The sequence below is a fragment of the Vitis riparia genome, chromosome 1 (assembly GCF_004353265.1).
Source record: "Vitis riparia cultivar Riparia Gloire de Montpellier isolate 1030 chromosome 1, EGFV_Vit.rip_1.0, whole genome shotgun sequence".
NCBI lineage: Eukaryota > Viridiplantae > Streptophyta > Magnoliopsida > Vitales > Vitaceae > Vitis > Vitis riparia.
In genome coordinates, this window is record NC_048431.1 from 5518539 (window position 1) to 5538876 (window position 20338).

Here is a 20338-nt window from a genome sequence, read left to right on the forward strand (position 1 = left end):
CTTTGTAAGCCTAATTTGAAAAAATTGAGAAAAGTTGGGTGCAAAGAATAATAAATACGACAATGAAACATACATACCTTAGCCTGGTTATAATGTAGACTAATCTACCGAGAGTAGATAGATTCAATGCTATAGAGAGCAGTGAAAGAATTATGTAGCGAAAGAAACAAAATGAGGAATATTTATAGAAATTTTTTGGTGAGCAATTTAAGGATTTACCCTTAAAAGGGGCTGTAATATAACCGTAGTGAAGAATGCTTAAAAAAAATTACATTGGACAAGATGGGCCAATTTGACACCTCTACATTGGACAGAAGCTCAACTCGAAAGGTAAAAAATTATAACTGCAGAACTCCTATCCTTCACCACTTATATAAAAATAAATAAAAGAAAAACTGAACTGCTCAACTATGAGTTCCTCCGCTGGGGTAAATGAACAAAATAGATTCTACTTTCTAGTCTCTGATTATTGGTAGCAGTTTCTGTAGAATCCCAATCTATCCCCTTGAAACTGAAACGAGTAATGAATCATCTCTACCTCTTCATGATCTTTTCCAAATTGAGAAACATATATCAAATTCCATTCTAAATAACATAGCATTTACGATAGGCAGCAAGAGATAAGATCAAGCCATGACTATGAGGCATGCATTATCTTTCAAAGGATGGCGATCATAAAAATTTGCCAATTCCTTTATTTTTATATGATTGTTGTAACAGATGAACAGGAAACAAGGGGTAAAAAAAGAAAAGAAAAAAAGACTGCATTTTCTAAATTAAATATCTCCCTCTAAGCCCATATGGTCTTCAATAACAAAAAAAACAGAACCACATGAGCATATTCCGTTCACAAGAGAAACGAATAGCTTAGGACGACTACCCAAAGCTTATCTTGAGATTCAAAACCAATTCCCACCATCCCTGACCTCCATAAATTTAACAGAGAACAAACTACTACGATATACAATTTTACAAATTATACCAGGTGCCATGGTTTGCAAAAGCTGAGATTGATGTGTGATTAACCTCAACCATTGGCAAGAAGAAGCAACATAATCAAACCTGAAGCTGTCCTGGGCCTCTTCTTGATGATCTTGAGGGAGGTTTATTCATTTCTGAAGTGGGCATAGGTCGCCGTGCTTCTTCTGGTCTTTGCACCTCCTGCACACAAGTAACCATGTGATACCATCAATAGCACTGCAAGGCTTTAAAGCACGTGCTCGTGAATATAACATAACATATATAACAGTACTCTGGAAAATCTTAGTGCCTTTCCTAACCATATGGAGTGGCCACACATTACCAACTCCTTTCTTCCTGGCTAAACCATATCAGAAGCGACATTTTTATCTATGAAGCTTTTATTATCTGTGCTTCCATTAGAAACCCTTTTAGAGATCATCACTTAGTATTGAGACATAAACTGAAAAAGAAAAAAAAAAACGTTTCAATAATGTATTCTATAACAAAATATATATATATATTTCTAGAAAAATCACCAACTAAGATGGTGTTTGTTTTTTTGGCTTTTTGCTGAAAGCAATTTAGTTTTAGAATTTAGGTTGTTTGTTTTTCTACTTTTTCATGACTTATTATAAACTTTTTACTAAATAGAAAAAACCAAAATATATAGCTTTTTCTAAATAGAAAAAATAACATATTGATTTTTTTTTACTTTTTAATACTTAATAGAAATAAAATACTACAAAACAAACAACCTAATATTTAACACTATTAAGCATTAAGGTTCTATTTAGATAAGTAAAAAAACAAACACCACCTAAGTGATTTCCATGAATCACTTAAAGTGATTCTCCAGATTTTTAAAAATTTACCAAACACCTAATTTTTATGAGAACATTTTTAAGCATTAAAAAACATTTTTGCCCCTTTCAAAATCATCCACAAACAGACTACAAATCTCATCGTATATTTCTAGCACAATACAAGCCATCAGCTCTGCAAAAGCCATAAGATTTCAAGTCTCTTCTTATGGCTTTTGTCACCTTGTCTCACACCATGGTTCTGTCCTCTTCACCTTTTCCCCTGTCTCATACCAACACATTTCTTACAAGAACCAACACAGGATTTCTCAAGAACAAACAAAGCATCTCAGGTTTGGTATGAATCTTAAGATTCCTTTTTAGTTCATTGGGATTAAGTTCTAATATTGTCATTCTCATCCACCTCAACCTCCTCAGATACGTTAGTATTTTGATCAAATGAATGAGATTGAGAATATCAAACAAAATCTAAACAAACCTTTGATGATGAATATGAAGTGGAATTGTTGCGAGACTGGGCCTGTGATGATTTTGAATGCATACGGTGCTGGTGCTGCATATGCTCAAATTGTTGTAGCCTTGAGGCGAAATTAATGCCATTATGCACATTTGCATCATGGTTCACATCACCATCCTCTATAACTTGTGATCCACTTGGCATGTGATGTAGAATTTGTGAATAAGGATTCCCTGAAGATGTTTGCTTCATTTGCTCACCGCTAAAGGAAGATGGAGGCACTGTTTTCAATCGAGTCCGTAGTATCTTGAAGGCAGCACTTTGCTGGATTCACGTGTAAATGTAGTGAGCAGATGGGAAAAAAGGGAAAAGGAAGCATATTTAAAACATCAGCAATAATCAATTTAAAAGGAAACTTTAGAATGCAAATTAACATGTTAGAAAACTTTGAGATCATCCAACTATGTGATGGATGATCCCAGCAATCTTTTCTGATCACAACACTTCATATAGATTTTCAGGATCAATGTCCAAATAGGTCTGATTAAGGTTTGTGCAGGTTGACACAGAATGCCTAAAGGAAAAAAAAAAAAAGTGACATCCTCCTTCACAATGAGAGACATTTCTACGGGCTAACAACATCCCTTACATTGAGAGACAAATCATTCACCTCCCCATTTTTAAAGTTACAACACTTAAACAAATTTCAGAAATTTTTAGTAACAATTCTTTTTCATATTTCACATTTGAATGGTCACCTAATTTGAGCCAAAGTTTTAAAATGTCAAATCAAGGCAAGCAGGCACAAGATTTGCACTGAAATATTAGTTGCACTAGAACATTTAGATAAAACAGAAATAATCTCAAATCCTTCAAAAATCATTAAAATAAAAAAGCAATGAAATGTAAAAAGGAGAAACTGACAAAGTTGTCAATTGTGAGTACTTAGAAAGGAATGGAGGTTGAAATGAGAAGACTACTGATCCTAAATAGTTGGCAACAGCCATTTTGCTTGGTCCATTAAATAGTAATGGGCCAATCTATAGGATCTATTTGATTTTTGAAAGAACCAAGGGAAAGAAAAATGCCAAAAGTAGCTTGAGAAAGTTTTCAAAGTTATTTTCAGCATTTTCCTTCCTTTTCCTTGTTCTTTCTATGATACAAACAGAGCCTTCAGGTTCCTAAAACAAGCTAAATAGTTAAAAGAGATGATTGAAAAAGGAGAGTAAAAATGAGATCATCAATCTCTTGAAGGTCATGCACTTTCATCAAGTTTGAATGCATATAATGGATCTTATGAGTATGTCACTTCCAGGATTTAAAGGAAAAAGAAAAAGCAGGGGCACAAATTTTAATTTTATTTTAACACTCAAATATACATCAAATTATTTTATTTTCACCTTCAGAGACATTGTCTTTTGTGTCTGAAATCAAATCCTAGCCTATTTTAAGTGCAAAGAAGTTCATGTCTCAGGCACAAACAGAACAGGCAAAAGAAAACAGCACAGCTTTTTAGATATACCTGAGGAAGCAACATCAGAAGACCATACAACACTTTTAACAACCATATATACCTTCCTGGTTCAAGAAGCTGCAGGAACCATAATAGATTCAGCTACTCAACAAAAATCCTAATTTGAGAATAAATGTGGAACTCGATATAAATGAAAGAGAGTATTAATTACATACTAGAAGAGAAACAATTGCTAGTACTATAATTTTTATATGAGAGCAACAAACAGCCATTCAGCAAAGCAATTACATATGTTCCCCGATAATTATCATAAATCACTGAAATGTTTTAATCTTTGTTATGTTGAGACATGAAACCATGTTAGGCATGTACAAGAGTGTAGGATTTCATAATATAGCAAACGAAAAGGATAAGTTCCACATGCATGAATGGAGAATTAGCACTTCAAACTATAAACTGAGAACTTCAGTTATCATTCATGAACCATGTCCAAGATTTGTGAATGACTAGTCATGCAATTTAGTTTTCCAAGAGAGTGTTTATTTTGGCTAAGAACTGAGAGGATAGGACATTCAAACTGAATAAAGCATTGTAAGATATCACACATATTATTAATAATATCTTTTTACATCCATATCCAGGTAAACTAAAAGAGAAATATGAATGAAAAAAAACAGTTTCGGCACTCTCTCTGTCCTTCTATCTCTATCCATCTCTATACATACGGAACTATAATTTTATTGTTTTGGCTCCTCTCCAAAGCATAAGGAGTATAGAACTGTCATACTGTATTTACAATATAAGGATATCTGAAGAATAAATAAAATCTATGGTTGTAGCAATCCCATAATGGAGAGCCAAATATTAATTGTCTGTTCTAATTAACTTGGATTTTCCCTTTTACCTTCCCTTTAAACTAGCAAAACATGGTGAACATGAAAAATAAAAATTCAAAATTTGTTGATCTCTTTTATTCTTCCAGAAAGCTAATAATATAAAAATTGATTTAATTTTTATCTGAAGTAAAATCTAAAATTTTGAGAAAAAGAAAATTTTCCTTTTGTATTGTTTATTTAATTTGGTCTAAAAATGTTTTTTTTTTTTTATTTAAAAAACTAAAATTTAATCTTTTTTATACATCAAATAATTTTCTTTGAAATTGTAAAAGTTAAAAAAAAACTACAATAGTAAAATTTACAAAAAAAATACTTAACATGATGAAGCTACACGTGGCAGATTGGTCCATCTTCCACGCCTCCTTTATCTTGTAAAGAGGATCCTACCCTCCCCATGCATTGAAGAGGAGCTGTATCCTACTTGTATAGATAAAAATCAAAAGAAAGACACTAGGATCCCAAAAGCAAAGGTGAAAAAGATGGAGCACGAATAAAGTCCCCAACAAAATCAACCAGAGAAATGACTCTCTTGATTAGCCTATTAACTCCCTGATTGGCTGATGTAGCCTTTCAAGTGAATCAACAGTCCAAACGTCTAGAAAGATCCAAAATCCCTTATCCAGCTGTTGTATTAACATGGCCCCTCCATCCAGTTACCCAAAGAACTATCACTAAATACTCTCCACCATAAGGTTCAAGGCATCCACCTCTCATCATTTTTACACCGTTCAAAAGAACCAATATCTCTTCTCCTTTGACAGTTAAAACAAAGTCGCCTTGATTGAAAAAAGCTCAAATGATGCCATCTCCGAGATCTTGGATGAGGCTGCTAATCACCATACAACCCAGATTGCCTGGAGAGTGACTAGTTAAGCCTTATGATACCTATAGTTGGAGGAGCTCGCTCAAGCAGCAACTCCCCTCTGTGTGGGATAGATAATTCTCTAATCCAACAAAATAATGCTAAGGGGGAACGCCAAAAAACTCCTTGGTAACTAAGATCCAAAATTATGTGACTCTCTAGGGTTATCCAAAAGTAAGGGGAACACCTGTCCTCTAGGCACCTCTGGCAGGCAGGGAGTGTGACAACATGCACACTTCCCCACAAGTGCTTTGAGAAAGAATGTTCTAAAAGAGCAGACAGTAGCCTTAAGCTACAATGCTGAATAATTCACCTATTAATCATAGTCCCTCTCTCAATGCTGATTACTGCTTCACATTTATTTTAGTTCCAGCTATAGAGCAGTTTAAAATAAGATGAATGCCTTGTCACTTGGGTCATGTTTGGCTAGTGACATAGGGACAGGATATGATAGAACATAATAAATCTGATTCTAGAGGTTGGATTGTTATCATTATAGATAAAGAAGGTAACACAAATTATCCACTCCTATCTCCAAATCCCACTGATAAAATCACCAAGGTCTGTGGTGGAACTTATTGAACACAAATAACAAATCCTGCAAGCAACATAATTTATTTATCGCAAATATTTTGAATAATTCAAAAATCAGCATTTCAAATCCCACTAGCAAAATATTAATAATAAAAACATTTTGAATGATATATACTAGAAACTGTTACATTCAATATAAAGGATTGCCCTTACGCATTATTATTTATAATTTATCCATTAATTGTATATTTAAATTTATATGTTATCAAATTAATCAAATAATATCAAATAATATTAAATCCCTCTTTCTACAAACAACTCCACAATTTTTCTATCAACTATGAGAAATTAGACCAGCTTTTCTTCATGGGCTCCCTCAATCACTAAAAAGAGTGATCTCCAGGCCTTTCAATGATGAACTACCGAGGGAGGAATGTTACTTACTTTTTTTAAGTAGAGATAACATCATGGGATATGTTCCATTAACCAAATATGACCTAAGGATATATGACAAAAGGTGGCAATAATAATCCGTATCTGTCTCATTGTTGACCACAACTCAAATTGGGCTTTATGTCTTGATACAAAAAAATGGCAACCTAACCTTAGACAGAAGTACAAGTTCTCAGCCTAGTGTTAGCACATCACTACTACGTGTGGATGCCATGGGTTCAATTCTACCTAATGGTAAGGGAGAAAAAAAACCTTAATTAAAAGCACAAGGTCATCTCTGACCACTAGAATATCTCCATTCAAAATGCTTACTCAAGAGGCTACATCTACAGTAGACTCAAGATTTTTTTCCCCTCTTCTTTTTGAGATGGAAATGACAGGGTCAAACATTTTCAACATACACAGATCAAACACAGGTGCCAGAAATAAAATATGGGATGAAGTGAGAGAAATAACAGAGAAAGCGGCTCCTTGAAATTTGCTCACTAACCTAGATAAATTAACAGGGATAGATGAAAAAATAACACTCAAGACTCCACAGCTAGAAGACCAGTTCAGAGAAAATAGGAGCAGTGATTGCCAGGATATTAGCAAATATCAGAATTAACAAGGGGACAAAAGTTTGGGAAACAGCAGAGTTATGCACCTGCAATCTAAGATAAGCAAAGATTGGAGTCTCCAGCAAGCGAACCAGTTTATCTAGTTGGACCAAGAATTTCACATTTATATCTTCCTCCACCAGAGACAGGATCACAGAACTTGCATGTTGGTATGTCTGCCGAGTAACAGGAAATGCAAAAATTCATGAAAACTAGACAATAAACATGAAAATATTGTTCATTAGCTCAAAGTAAGAGTTTTGATAAAATAAATTCACACACACACAGTTACCTGAGCTAATAAGCAAAGACTTATTATTGCCATTGGCGAATGGCACCAGGAAGCATACAAAGAAACAAACAAATCTTTCCCAGTGGGATTCACTAGTGATTGTTTTAGAAGAGATCGTAGCCCAGCCAACTCAGAGGATGTAAGTAAAATCAAGTTCAAAGCCTGAAACAGGGAAAACAGACAATTAATTTCCTACAATGGAGTGACTCATGATCTAATTTAAAAGACTTTCAACTAGCATTTCTACAATGCTTCACTTGGGTAATACCAGGCTATCTCTGAGGCTTATAGAGCTACTCGATTTTATCAAATCAAAAGCATTTTCTTCATTTTCTTTCCATCACAAGAAGATCAAGGATGCAGCCTCAGCAAATTGCAACCTCAATAGCTCTTATATAAAAAATTCTTCAGAACCCAAGGATAATTACTTGTCAAAAATCACTCTATGACCAATTTCATTACCCATGTTAGCTAGATAACCAGCCACACAATACCTTCCTATGAGTATTTAAAGATTAACCCCTAGACTGCTATCCTAATTAGATATCTACAGTTATCTAAAACTAGCCAGTCTCTAATATATCACTTATCTGTTGCTGTCTCAGTTTGTCTTTCAGCAGCACCATCTACTTCCAAGGTTTTCAGGTATCTTTCTCTTGGCAATATCAGATCACTATAAAGCCAAAGTTTCCAACATTGGGGCAGTACGTTTGTAACATCTCAATGCCAGTAAGACTATGCACACACACATCTACTCTAACTCTTGTACATCCCAGGCTACAAAAGCGATTCTTTTCCTGGAATCTTCAAATTAATTTCTGCCCAATGTTCTAAAGATGGAATTATGTTATAAAATCCCATTTGATTCTGGAATTTGTACAGGATAGAATCTATCACACTGTGCATGCTTTTGTAACTTTTGTATAAGTTTAAAAACGTTGCAATAGCTTTTTTTCTAGAACACCAATTAATATTTCTGAAAAGAAGATCACTCCTACATGACAAAATTTGCAAAGTAATATTTATAACCATCTAGCAGATGGTTTAATATTCCTACAAAACCACAACTTTAATCTTCTAGTATACTCCAGCATGCTATCATCCTAGTCCAGAGGTCTACTAAGGCTGTATCCTATGAGAGCTCAGACAAGTGTAGCTAAAAGGGCATTTTCTCAAGAGATCTTTTATGGGAAGTCTATCCCACATCAATGACCACACAAAATATCTAACCTTGGGAGCACACTTCCTTTTCCAGATCCAGTTCAGAGGACTAATCGGATTCCCTGGGTTCTCTTTCCATTCCTACTTATCTCTCATGCATTTACCAATATATTTGATTTCTGATACAAATGACAACCTGAACCATGATTGATGCAAAATCCAGATCAGCTTCTCCCTCTAGTATCATTGAGAGTTCACGATAGACTCTTTCAGCATCCAAAAGTACACAAAGTCGGCGGATTATCAAAGCACCTCTCCTGAAAGATGGAGACAAGAGAAGCATAAACTGAAGGTATAGATGAGATGTATGCTCCTAATTATCATTAAAACTACTAAGCAGGCTTTTTATTTTTTTAATCAGAACTAAGCAGGCTATTTAAACAACTAGAATAAGAAAAAGGGGGAGAAAAGGGAAAGGAAGAAACTAACTTCTCCAAAAGGGAATTATCAACCCGGAAATTATGCACGAGGAAAACTACAAGATGGCGAAAGTGTTGTGGATCTTTTGCTATGCATGCATGCACGTCAAGTACCAGAAGCACTACCTGGGGTAAAACAAGAATTGCAACATGTTACACCAATCAAAGTACAGGAATCTGAAATCATTTTAGCATTTTTAAGAATATGAATGTGGTAACAATAATTAGATTTGGTGATGCAAATGGAAATGACTAAGGGAAAAAAAAATGAAATCTGAAACATTCAGGGACAAGAGGGGAAACAGGAGAAGGAATTACCTCATCAGAAGGATCTGAAAGAGCTTTCAAAAGGGTGTCAAATATGTCATTCAGAAAGTTTAAAACCTGTTACAGGAAGAAGAATGAAACTTGAACCCTTTCCACATGAAAACCTGGATTACTCTCAAAATCCACAGAAAAAATGTATAAGCAACAGAAATGGACTTGTTATTGCCCATGAAGGGAAGAAGAGTGCAAAACCATGCCATCTCAAAAGCAGAGGTTTCCTAAAATTGGTAAAAATGTTTTCACTGATACCTCATGCTCAAATATTTGTATCCTGAATGCTTCGGGAAGAATTATTTCCCCATTTTCTATCCTAAAACAAAGGTTTGCTGAAGTCAGCAGAACCTTTATACTCAAAATGTTGTATCCTGGCTTTTTGGGTTTTTTTTTTTTTCATGGAATCTAAGAAAAGTTTCCAATACAATTTCAAAACCAATTATATCTGTGCAGAAGGATTCACACAACAAACTAGAGATTCCCTGGGTTTATGGTTTCTTACAGAACTTCCAATTCCATGTAAAAGAAAGTATACAGTAAAGGATTGGAAATAGAAACTCCGTTGGTAAAGAAGACCAGGACTCTTTCCAATGATGTATATGAGGATATTATCATAATGCCACTGCTTGCCAAATTTAAGCAGCATTAGAGCATGATTTTAACCCATGCTTGTGGCTAGCAAGAGAGTTAATACCAATGATATGCTCCAGAAAAGGAGGCCTCTCAAGCCTCTTAATCAAGAATGGTACATTACGTGCAAGAAGATTTGAATCAATTGATCATCTTTTTATTCATTGCCCAATGCCTTTGGGCTTATGGCATAGACTATTCAGTCTTGCTAGAATAGATTTGATATGCCATACCTATCAAAAATAAATAAAAAATAAAAAATAAAATATGGATTTGGCATGACTGTTTGGTGGTAGAGATGATGACTACCTCCTTCAAGGCTTTGGGAATCATGCAAAAGAAAAGGTTCCATGGGGAATTACAAGCCTTAGTATGATTTGTTCAATTTTCCAAGAAAGGAATGCAAGGATTTTTTAAGATACTAAGAGGATAGTCGATTTGGTTTAGGACTTATTTTATTCTTCTTCCTCTCTTTTTGCCTATTCTAGCACAAGGCTTTCAGAGGCTCCCCCTAGGGCCTTATATTGTTAGACTAGTGGTTGTTTGCAAGTCAAGGAGGTTGGTTGAAAAGACTTCAAAAGTATGGCCATGCCAATTGAAGGAGTAGTTAAATTGAATTTTGATGGATGTGCTTTGGGTGCCCCCAAGGCAACTTGGGATTGGTGGTGTGATTAGAGATCATCAAGGTTCAATAATCCCAGCATACTCGAAACCTGCAGGTGATGGTTTTCTATTAAGGCTGAGGTTATAGCACTTCAGAAGGGACTTGTACAAGAAAAAGCTTTGGGCTTGTCCAATTTTGTGGTGGAGGGGGATTCTATTGTTGTTATCTCATGGGTGGTAAAAAGGAAAAAGGTCCATGGAGAGTTGATGGGTAACTGTGCCAAATACTCAATTTCTTTACGGAGTTGGGATGCTCCATTTGATGGTTCCTAATTTAGCTAATCAGATCACAGATGTACTAGCAAAAAGAGGAGCAAAGCAATCAGAGTACCTTTTGTTGGAGATTATGTGCCTCCTTGTGTCTATCTAATGTTTATTTCAAATGTTGATTATAGTTTGAGATTAGCTAAGATCCTGTCATGGCTTTTGCAAGGTAAGGTGATTCAGCTTCAATCTTTGAAACCAGTCCACTTGGGCACTTCCTTTTAGTAGACAGTACATAAATCAACATATTCACACTAGTGGTGAACCATAAGATAACAGCCTGATTACCTCAGCACGATGTCTGTTTAGAAGTGTTGAAATCCAGTGCAATGCTTCAACCCGGGTAGACTCCCATTCACTAGATAATTGCCTGACACATAGAAAATCACCACAACATCATAATGATTTTATTGACAAAAGATTGAAATTATCATAAACATTTAAAGCCCAGATTTTTTCCAGGCCATGAAAAACTATACCTCCTTGCAATAGAGAGGATCGCTCCTACATCAAAACCTTCAGCTGGAACAACCTGGATTGCACGTAGCTCTTCATTGGTTTCACGAGCAACCTTGTTTACAAATAAATAAATGTTAGGTTCATTCTGATTTAAAAAAAATGTTTGACAAAATGTACTACCAAAAAAACAACAAAAAATAAGAGAGAGAAAGAGAGGAAAGATCATATCAACTTACCACTCTTATTTTCTCTTCTTTATCAGATATGCAAGGCAAAATTGCGCCTAAAATATCAGCATAATAAGGAACAAGCTGGTCACCTCCGAGTTTTACAAACTCATAGATCTGTACAGTCAAGGAATACATTTAACTGAATCGAATAAAATAAAATGAGACAGACACTTGTCTGCAACTCGAAAAAAAACTGCCACGGTGTTAAGATAGGATCAACCAATAATTACATGACAGAATAAAAAAATGCCCAAGATATTTCATGCTCTTGTGATCTTATATACTAATCCCCTTACCCATGTAATTGCTGTCAGCCGAGTAAATTCATCTGGAGAAGCAGCCCTCTGTACCAGAATTTCAGCCATGCGACCATAATCTACAGACTTCAAGAGCAGAACTGCTCCAGTGAGAAAATTACAAATGAACAATAAAATATGTTTTATGCTTAGAGAGAGAGAGAGAATTGACATCATTGAACAATAAATTTTTTTTTTAGGTAACTTTTTGTCCCCATTGGGACTTGAACCTAGAACCTCCCACAAACCATCCCCATCCCTTTACCACTTGAGCTAGGCCTTGAGGGCATCATTGAACCATCATAACACTATCCTTTTTTAAAACTAGATTTGAAACACATTTATTATATGTTTAAAAAAATCAGTTGAGACCATCCCAAGCCTCCAAAACCTCAACCCACCCTCCCTTCCTGCCTCCTTATATACACATACGATCTATGATATTATAGATGTTATTCTTATTCTGATAGATGCCACACTATATTATATTTCATGCTATTAATATAACTACTATTGCAGTATCTTAATAATAATAATTTACAGAGAGTGAATTATGATCAATTAAGTTTGGTCTTGACCATTAGATTTATTCCTCAAATCATAGAGAGGAAATGCCAATGCCTGGCAAGTTTCTCAAGGGAAAGGCAAGTGACCAGAGAGTGGATTAATACAAACATCAATGAAAAATGGGAGATTTCATGTCAGCAAACATCTTACTGGGGAATTCTTGATCTCTTGGAGAAACTCTGAAAGTGCTGAATCAGCTTGTTGCCGTATTTCATGGCTAGAATCACTTAACATATTAAACAAACCTGGAATTTTTTTGTTATTGTGAGTTCATGAACACCACAGAACAAAACCAGAATAAAGAAGTATGTCGTCTTGAGATAATAAGCATTTACCATCAAGAAAATCAGGAAGAAAACCCAGCATATCAATATCTGGAACACTGTCCAACACAGTGATCCATCCAACCAAAAATTGGCGGACATATGGATTTAGGACATTCATACGCTCTCTCAATAATGGTATAAATTCTTCAATGCTGAGGAAAAGCACCACAACAACCAAAAAAACCTTGTAAAATTAGAATTTAAAACTCTTATGATAATATTTAACTTCTAATACAAAAACAAACACATAGAGAACTCAAATTGGATGATATACCTGAATTGATCACTTTCAGTAACAATGTCCTGTTTCCAATAATAAAAAGCTCAGAATTCAAATAAATGTCTATCTTCAAGAATATTACAGAAGACACACACATTCACCAAGGTCCAGGGGGTAATTACTTGATTACCTTAACAAGCCGATCTAAAAGATGAGCAGCACTTTGCACATTGGCATCTGAGTCTGCTGAAAGCTTACATAAGGCATCAAAAATTTGATTAAAAAATACAATAAAATCTCCTCTTACAACCTGCACAGCAGCAAGAGATGAGTTAAGCCCTGCACAGATCAGGAAAGAAACAATGTAATAAAAGTAAACCCAGTTAACCTCACCTTTGCAATGTTATAGAGAGCTTCACAAGCATAATAACGAACTCTGCTGTCTTGGTCAGCAAAAGAATTAAGCACAGGTGGTACAATTTGCTAGCAGATTACAAGAAACACAAAAGAAATTCATGAACAAAATATCCATGAAAAAAGGTAGTGAAAAAAGAGAAGATTCCATATATAATAAATGGTTTAAAGAATTTAACAATGAAGTTAAATTATCATCAAATATGACACTTACTATGTGCATTTTTTTTCTTTTGAGGGGGATCACAAACACATGAGATCATTTTTATTAATTAAAATGATCAAGAAGGATGGGACATCCATCTTTTTTTCTTTTCTTTTTCTTTGACATCCTTCTATAACATACACATCGAATCAAAAGAAGAGAAAAAAATCATAAGAAAGAAGCAATAAAAGTTGTGCCTATCAGAAAGAAAGGAAGCAACAAAAGCCGCACCAACAAGAAATGTTAAAAATAAAATTCAAAGTGAAAACACTAATTACAACTCGCGGCAAACAATCCACAACAAAGAACATAAAATGTTTTACTCCTTTTTTGGGTAAAAGATCCACCAATTGATAGGCTAAGCAAGGAAAGAACCAAAAGTCCATCACTTGATTGGCTAAAAGGAACTACCCATCAAATTTCCATAAACCTCCTTTTTTCTTAGTAAAGGCAATAGCAGAATATCTCTCCACTACATGATTGGAAAGACCCAAAGCTTTGACATGCACAAGGCCCTCTAGAAGTGATAGAATCTAAGCCTCAATGTCAAAACCCTCACCTGTAGGTTTAGAGTAGGCCTTTATCACTGTATCTCAGTGATCTCTAAGCACTCCTCCAATCCCAAGCTACCCTGAAATGCCCGAATAATATTCATCAAAGTTTAAGTTAACAGACCCCTCACAAGGCCATGACCAAAGATGAAAGCCTTGTTGGACAACCTCTTGGACCTGCATAAAATGTTTCAATCTAATAATATAAGACTTGCGAAAGTGTTTCACTAGCAAAGGCCCAAAGGAAAAAGAGTAAAGCAAGTCCCAAAGTGCACCCCACCAAACATCCTAAAAATTATGAAAATTTCTTTCATGCCATATGGTCTCCAAATCAAATTTAGTTATCAATAGAACCCAACCTCTTGGATGATCCCTAGAGCCCCTAAAAGAAATTATCAATATCTTCTACAAAGTGGGACCCAATCAATCCAAGCAAGGATGAACAATGAGTGTACAAACCCAAGGCAACCAAGCAATGAAGAAAAAGATGATACCCTACTGGCAATGACACTACTATGTGCTTTAAATAGCTTAATCTATGTAAACGAACGGTTTTACAACTACAAAAAGCATATTATGCACTTCCTTACTAAGGAAGTGACTATATCATCAGTATTAATAGGTAATAGGTGTAAATTCTAGAAACTCTTCCCCTGTAACTCTATTTCAATTAATGTTTTTACTCCTAATCATAAAATAAAAAGTCTAGAATTTCTTCTCATAGCATAAATACAATCATTTCATCTGGTTTAAGTCACAAGTTTGAAGATAAGGAAATTTTCCCTTGAGTTTTCCCAGAGTTTTTTCAAATGCAGCTCCTTTACAGCATATCATGTTAGAAATTTCTAAAAACAGCTGAATGAAACAGACTAATTTAACTACAAATAAATGAATAAATCAACGAAAATGTGCTTCTGGATTTATAGGCTTCCCTTTCATTGCATTGATTCATAAGTTTTCCCATTATATTTGTTTTGATCATTAATGCTCTACCATTCTAGCTTCAACTCAACTCTGCTTTGTAAACAAACTCCGGCTTTGGTAAATTCCCTACCTGAACAAAAATAATAATAATAAAAACAACGTTCAGCATCATCTATTTTCAACAGCACATCAAACTAATAGTGCTTTTGACAGTGATTCCAAGAAGTGTTTCTAGTCTCTCTAATATTTGAAATATAAAAATTTTTAAGTATTAAAAAGGTTATAAACACTTCCTAGAATAACTGTCAAACACACTCTAAATTGTCTGTCAAAGCCAAGTATGAAACCATCCATTTCACAAACTCTACACTAAACACAATCCAAATTGTGTTTATAAAACCTAAACCTAGGCCCCCAATGAAATCCACTTGGGAAAAGTCAATCTCCCAAGGGATCTTGGCATATTTGTAAAAAACAAAAATCTTTGAACACTTGATCTGGACACCCGTCCTTCCTGAAAATTCTGTTGTTGTACACACCTACCATCTCCCATATACACCAAAACAAGCAAAGGGAGGACCAAAGATCCACATTCTCTTTTATGTTTTTTTGCATTCTTGTCATGTTCCACTACAAGCAAAGAAGCAATCTGACAGGCTTTGGAAAAACCCACTACAAGCCAAATAAAGCCAAAAAAGGTCCCAAAGCTTTCAGACTCTGACACAATGGATTGTGTTGACTACTTCTTGACCTATACAGACAGCACCCATTGGCCAACAGTCCAACCCCTCCTCATATGCTGATCAAACATCAAAATCTTCTCCCGAGCAACTTACCATGCAAATAAACAAGCCCCTAAAGGAGCCCTAAATTCCAGATTTGCTTAGCCGGAAACCTCTCAGCAATTTCAGAACACAATGAATAATAAGACTTGATAATAAAAAATATAAATAAAAAATCATTCTTTATCCCCCTCAAAACCAATCTATCCTCCCTCCCAATCATCATAACCCTTTTTTTGTATCACAATCATGATAACCCTATGAAAGCAAGGGTGCCATCCTCCCACTCAAAGATCACCCACTCTAACTTTACTACTAGAATTTGAACAAGGGATGTGATCTTTCAACATAGAATTGCTACTCCATCTATCTAACTAGAACCTGGTTTTTAGCTCATTCCCAATAGAAATGCCAGTCCTGTGCCAAAACACATTCTGCCCATATCTAAAAGCCTTCCAAATACCCACTCCAAAAGCCTCTCGGCTCTCCTGCATCTTTGAAATTTCAAACACCACCAATCTTACGAAACTTGCTACCAATAACCTATTTCCAAAGGAAATTGTGCTCCACTATGAACCTCCATCACCACTTTCTAAGGAGAGCTTTGTTTAAGGTTGCAAGCCTTCTTAAACCAAAAGCAGCATCCTTCTTATCCTGACAAACCAACCCACTTCCCGAAATGCCCTTTCTTTCCTTTGAGCTTATCCCCACATAATAAGTCACTCTGAATTTTCAAATTTGTGTTTTGAATTCATGCTTCTTTTAGTTATAAAAATAGATCCAGAACATTGTTTGATTTTACACATGTTTAAACTGTAATATTAATTCTTTTCCATTATATTGAATCATATTAAAATAGAAAAGTGAAGGAAAAAAAATCTTCCTATGGAAAATACCTGAAAGTATTAGAAAAGGAAAATACAACATAACTAGACAAGTGCACAAGTCAGGTATTGCCATCCAAACCTATGGTTTACAGATCCAGTGCTGCAACACCCCTTAAAGTTCTTTGTCCTATAAGTAAAAGTTGTAGTAATAAGAAAAAGATATAAAGATGAAGGGGTTTAACTGACCCCTCCAGGGAGGGAGTAGTTTTATTTTGGTTCATAACTTTTTCTTCTTAATTGGGGTGCACATAGGATTTAGGGGTTTTGTTGTCTTAGAGTGAAGGACGTCTCATTGCCAACAAGAATTTGGTTGTTTTATGAACTTGATGCTGATAAATTTGTAGAACTAGAGATATGTCCTAGAAAACTGAACTTTCATCCTTCCTTCCCTTTTAATCCTTAATACATTTCTCTCTCTTGTATATGAAACAAATATATAATTTGCTCAAGTAGAGTGACAAGGATCATCCCTCAACAACGTAATCCAAGATAGCGACTCTTCAAGAAATACGTCTCTGCTAATGATATACTAGCTAAAGACATAAGCCAATCTCCCAGAGATAAATATCCACTGATGCTTCCTCCCCTTTTTAAAAAGTATATTATTCTTTCTCTTCTCCAAAGTTCAAACACTTATGAGAGCAAGCCTTACATGAAAAAAATGTGTTCAAACAACAAGAGAAAAACTAAAAGCAATCCTAGTCCAAACAAACAGAAACGTAAAAAGGAGAAGATTCAAAGAAGAAATGGCTTAAATGATGGTTATCCAACTCTAGCGAAGATCTCTACCTGATGCACTCTTTGAAATCATTTACCATTGATATATCAAGGAGAACGATCTTACCAAGGTTACTTCCCAAACTCCCAAAAATAAAGAAGAAGAAGAAGAAGATCCACTGCTTAGAAACTAATCATTATGAATTTGCATCCAAGGAAATGAATCAATACAAGCATTATGTTCAATATATTTACCTATTCACATTGTACAGTGGCTGGCGTGTTGTGGGGGATGGTTTTTAGCCTGTTTGGAGTCCAGTGAGTCTTTCCAGAAACTGTAAAGGAGGTGATTATCAGCTGGAAGGGTTCTTTTGTGGGCAAAAAGAGGAAGAGAATTTGGAGATCCATACCGTTATTTATTTTTTGGACGGTGTGGAAAGAAAGGAATAGATTAGCATTTGGGGGGGGGGGGCTAGCTATACAGAATATTAAATATTCTTTTGTTTGTAATTTGTGGGGGTGGGCAAAGTTGTATAATGGTGCGGAGTCCCGCTCCCTTATAGGTTTCCTAGAGTGGCTAGCCTCCAGTTGAGGGCTGGTGGGTTTTTTTTTTTTTATTGTTTTTTGGTGCTTTGTTGTGAGGCCGTCGTCGCCTCGTATACTCCCTGTGTACCTTGCGGCGTTTGCCTTTGCTAATATATTTGTGTTTACATATAAAAAAAAAAAAACCAATATAAGTGTTGTCTTCAACAATCAACACTGTTAATTTTTCATCACTCACGGTGTCTTATAAAATTAACAAAATAGTAATAATTATTGAAAGTGTTAAATATTATACCCCATATTATAAAAAACGTATATTCTAGTTTTTCAAACATTTAAAAAACAAAATAAGATATTGAACATTCTAGAGAAGCTCTAGGCATCATCATCATTACTGAAATTAAAATTGTCATTACTTCCATTAAGACTAGATTGATAACCTTCCATCTTATTATCTCTATGATTGATAATATAATATTTTATCTTATACTTTGTTTAATCCAATGTTAGATTGAATGAAATTATAATCGAAGTATGTTTAATATTAATTCATGGTCAAAGGCGACCGCCTCTATGCCTTGTGCCTTATCCCAAGGCAATTGCCTAGGCGTTGCCTCTTTGAAGTCGCTTTGCCTAGGTCTTCAAAAGGCAACTTTTATCTACCCTATCGAGCTTGATGGCCTAGGTGACCCAGGCAATCGCCTTTGATAACACTATTCAGGATACCTCTAGACTACATTTAAAGAACCTCCACTAGTAGTTAACAGCCACTCCTTCAAAGACCACGAAATCTTCAATCCCCTGCCTCTAAGTAGACCTGAAATAACCACTTTTGCTGTTATGATACTAGTTGAAGAAACCCATTTGCTATGAGCACTACATAAGTTAATTAAATACTTATGCTTTTAAGCTAAATTACTAGAGTTACGTGCACCACCGGAATACCGACCCTTTAACTTGTGCACACATGGAAAGGTGACACCCTGACTCGTACACAACCTTACTATGATTATCTAGAGAGCAACATGTGTCAGACAAGGGATGAATGTTTTACTCATAGAAGCTAATCTTGCTAATGTTAAACCGCAATCTATATATACCCACCTACAATGGAGTCGTTACCACAGCTAACTGACTGCACCCATCACAAATTGTAGCGCCACTAAGTTGATTACAATAAACAAATTTTCATGACTTGCTCATAAGAATTTTGAACCTAGGCTATATAGAGTAATTAGAATTTGCGAAGGGTACCAACTAACAAACATGCAATTAAAGAAATACACCAGGCTTCTTGCATTTCTCCATTTATCCACTCCATCCAAGCAGTTTCACAGCATCAGTGAAACATCAAACAAGATTTTCCAAAAATAAAAACACAACACATAAATTTAAAGAAAGAAGTTGGCAAAACCTTCAAAAGTGACAGAATTTTGCATGGAATCCCTTACCTCAAGGTGCTGTGAGGCTTCCGAAGTCAAACCGACCGTTGCAGCAGCCAAGCCTATCAATCCTCCCTACAGAAAGGAACTCAAAATTCAAGCAATTATCAAGAAAAACAGAAATAAGATCCAATCCAATCCAGCCCAAAAGAAACAAAACCTTGCGGTGATTGGCCTGCGGGGAGAAGGTGAATTCCGTGGTCAGCAAGTTAATCACCGCCGTAATCTTATCATGATCTCCGGCGGCCGCAAGCGTCTTCACGATTCCTTCCACCTGCAGCGAACGCCAGAAAATTCACATTACCAAATCATCAATCAAGATCAAGCCCAAAAACCCTAGAAAGCAGATAGAAGGAAACCTCGAGAGCCGCATTCTTCCGCTTCTCGTATAGCTTGTCAGATAGATTTCGAAGAACGGCGGCGGGGATTACAGAGAGCGCGTCCATTATCAAAACCCTACAAACAAAAAGTTTCCCTCAATCCCCACAGATTCAAAAAATTCTCCGCTTTCGGATCATGTTTCCTTAAAACACCCCTTCCAGATTTGCCCTAGATAAAATCCTTCAACCGATGAGATCTAATCATCTAAATTGTAGTTGAATTTGGGAAATTGGTTTTTTCCTTTTTGTTTCCCCTATTTTCTTGTTTTTGAGTTTTTGAATGTCATCGGGAAATTCTATTTTATTTTATTTTATTCTTATTTTTATTGGTTTTAGACTTTTAGTTTTAGCCTTTAAGGGTCTCACCGGAGATGCTCTCCTCTCTCTCTCTCTCTCTCTCTCTCTCTCTCTCCCCCTCACTGTACAGAAAATTACTTACAAGTGCCGTTGTCTTGAAGGCGTTGTAGAATTCCATAATCCCAAAAATGCCCTTAATATCCCTAAAAATGCCCTTAACATCCCTTTT

General features: G+C 35.5%; 1 protein-coding gene across 2 annotated transcripts; it reads right to left on the reverse strand.

Annotated features, from left to right (window-relative positions):
- Nucleotides 1–651: 651 nt before the first annotated feature.
- LOC117914654 (protein VAC14 homolog) lies at nt 652–20137 on the reverse strand. 2 transcript variants are annotated; one of them, XM_034830082.1, is made up of 20 exons: nt 19792–20134; nt 19593–19706; nt 19442–19507; nt 13361–13450; nt 13158–13277; nt 13022–13050; nt 12757–12899; nt 12572–12666; nt 11855–11941; nt 11565–11672; nt 11349–11440; nt 11158–11239; nt 9310–9375; nt 9002–9117; nt 8709–8829; nt 7352–7513; nt 7107–7235; nt 3764–3832; nt 2263–2565; nt 652–1161 (listed from the first exon to the last, which is right to left on the reverse strand). In XM_034830082.1, exons 1-20 carry the CDS (start codon nt 19876–19878, stop codon nt 1057–1059), a joined length of 2184 nt encoding a protein of 727 aa, XP_034685973.1. In that variant the 5' UTR covers nt 19879–20134; the 3' UTR covers nt 652–1056. The 2 variants fall into 2 exon arrangements, with proteins under 2 accessions (XP_034685973.1, XP_034685982.1); XM_034830091.1 differs by lacking the exon at nt 3764–3832 and having other exon boundaries at nt 19792–20137.
- Nucleotides 20138–20338: the final 201 nt, after the last annotated feature.

Bases quoted from the DNA above. Each gene is read 5' to 3' on its own strand.
- LOC117914654 (XM_034830082.1), bottom strand. From the start codon at position 19,878: ATGGACGCGCTCTCTGTAATCCCCGCCGCCGTTCTTCGAAATCTATCT. The intron at 19,508-19,592 runs GTTTTGTTTCTT...TCCTTTCTGTAG, and splicing joins CGCAGGCCAATCACCGCAAG to GGAGGATTGATAGGCTTGGC. The intron at 7,514-8,708 runs GTTGTCATTTGT...TCCCTGTTTCAG, and splicing joins TTGCATCAATCATGGTTCAG to GCTTTGAACTTGATTTTACT.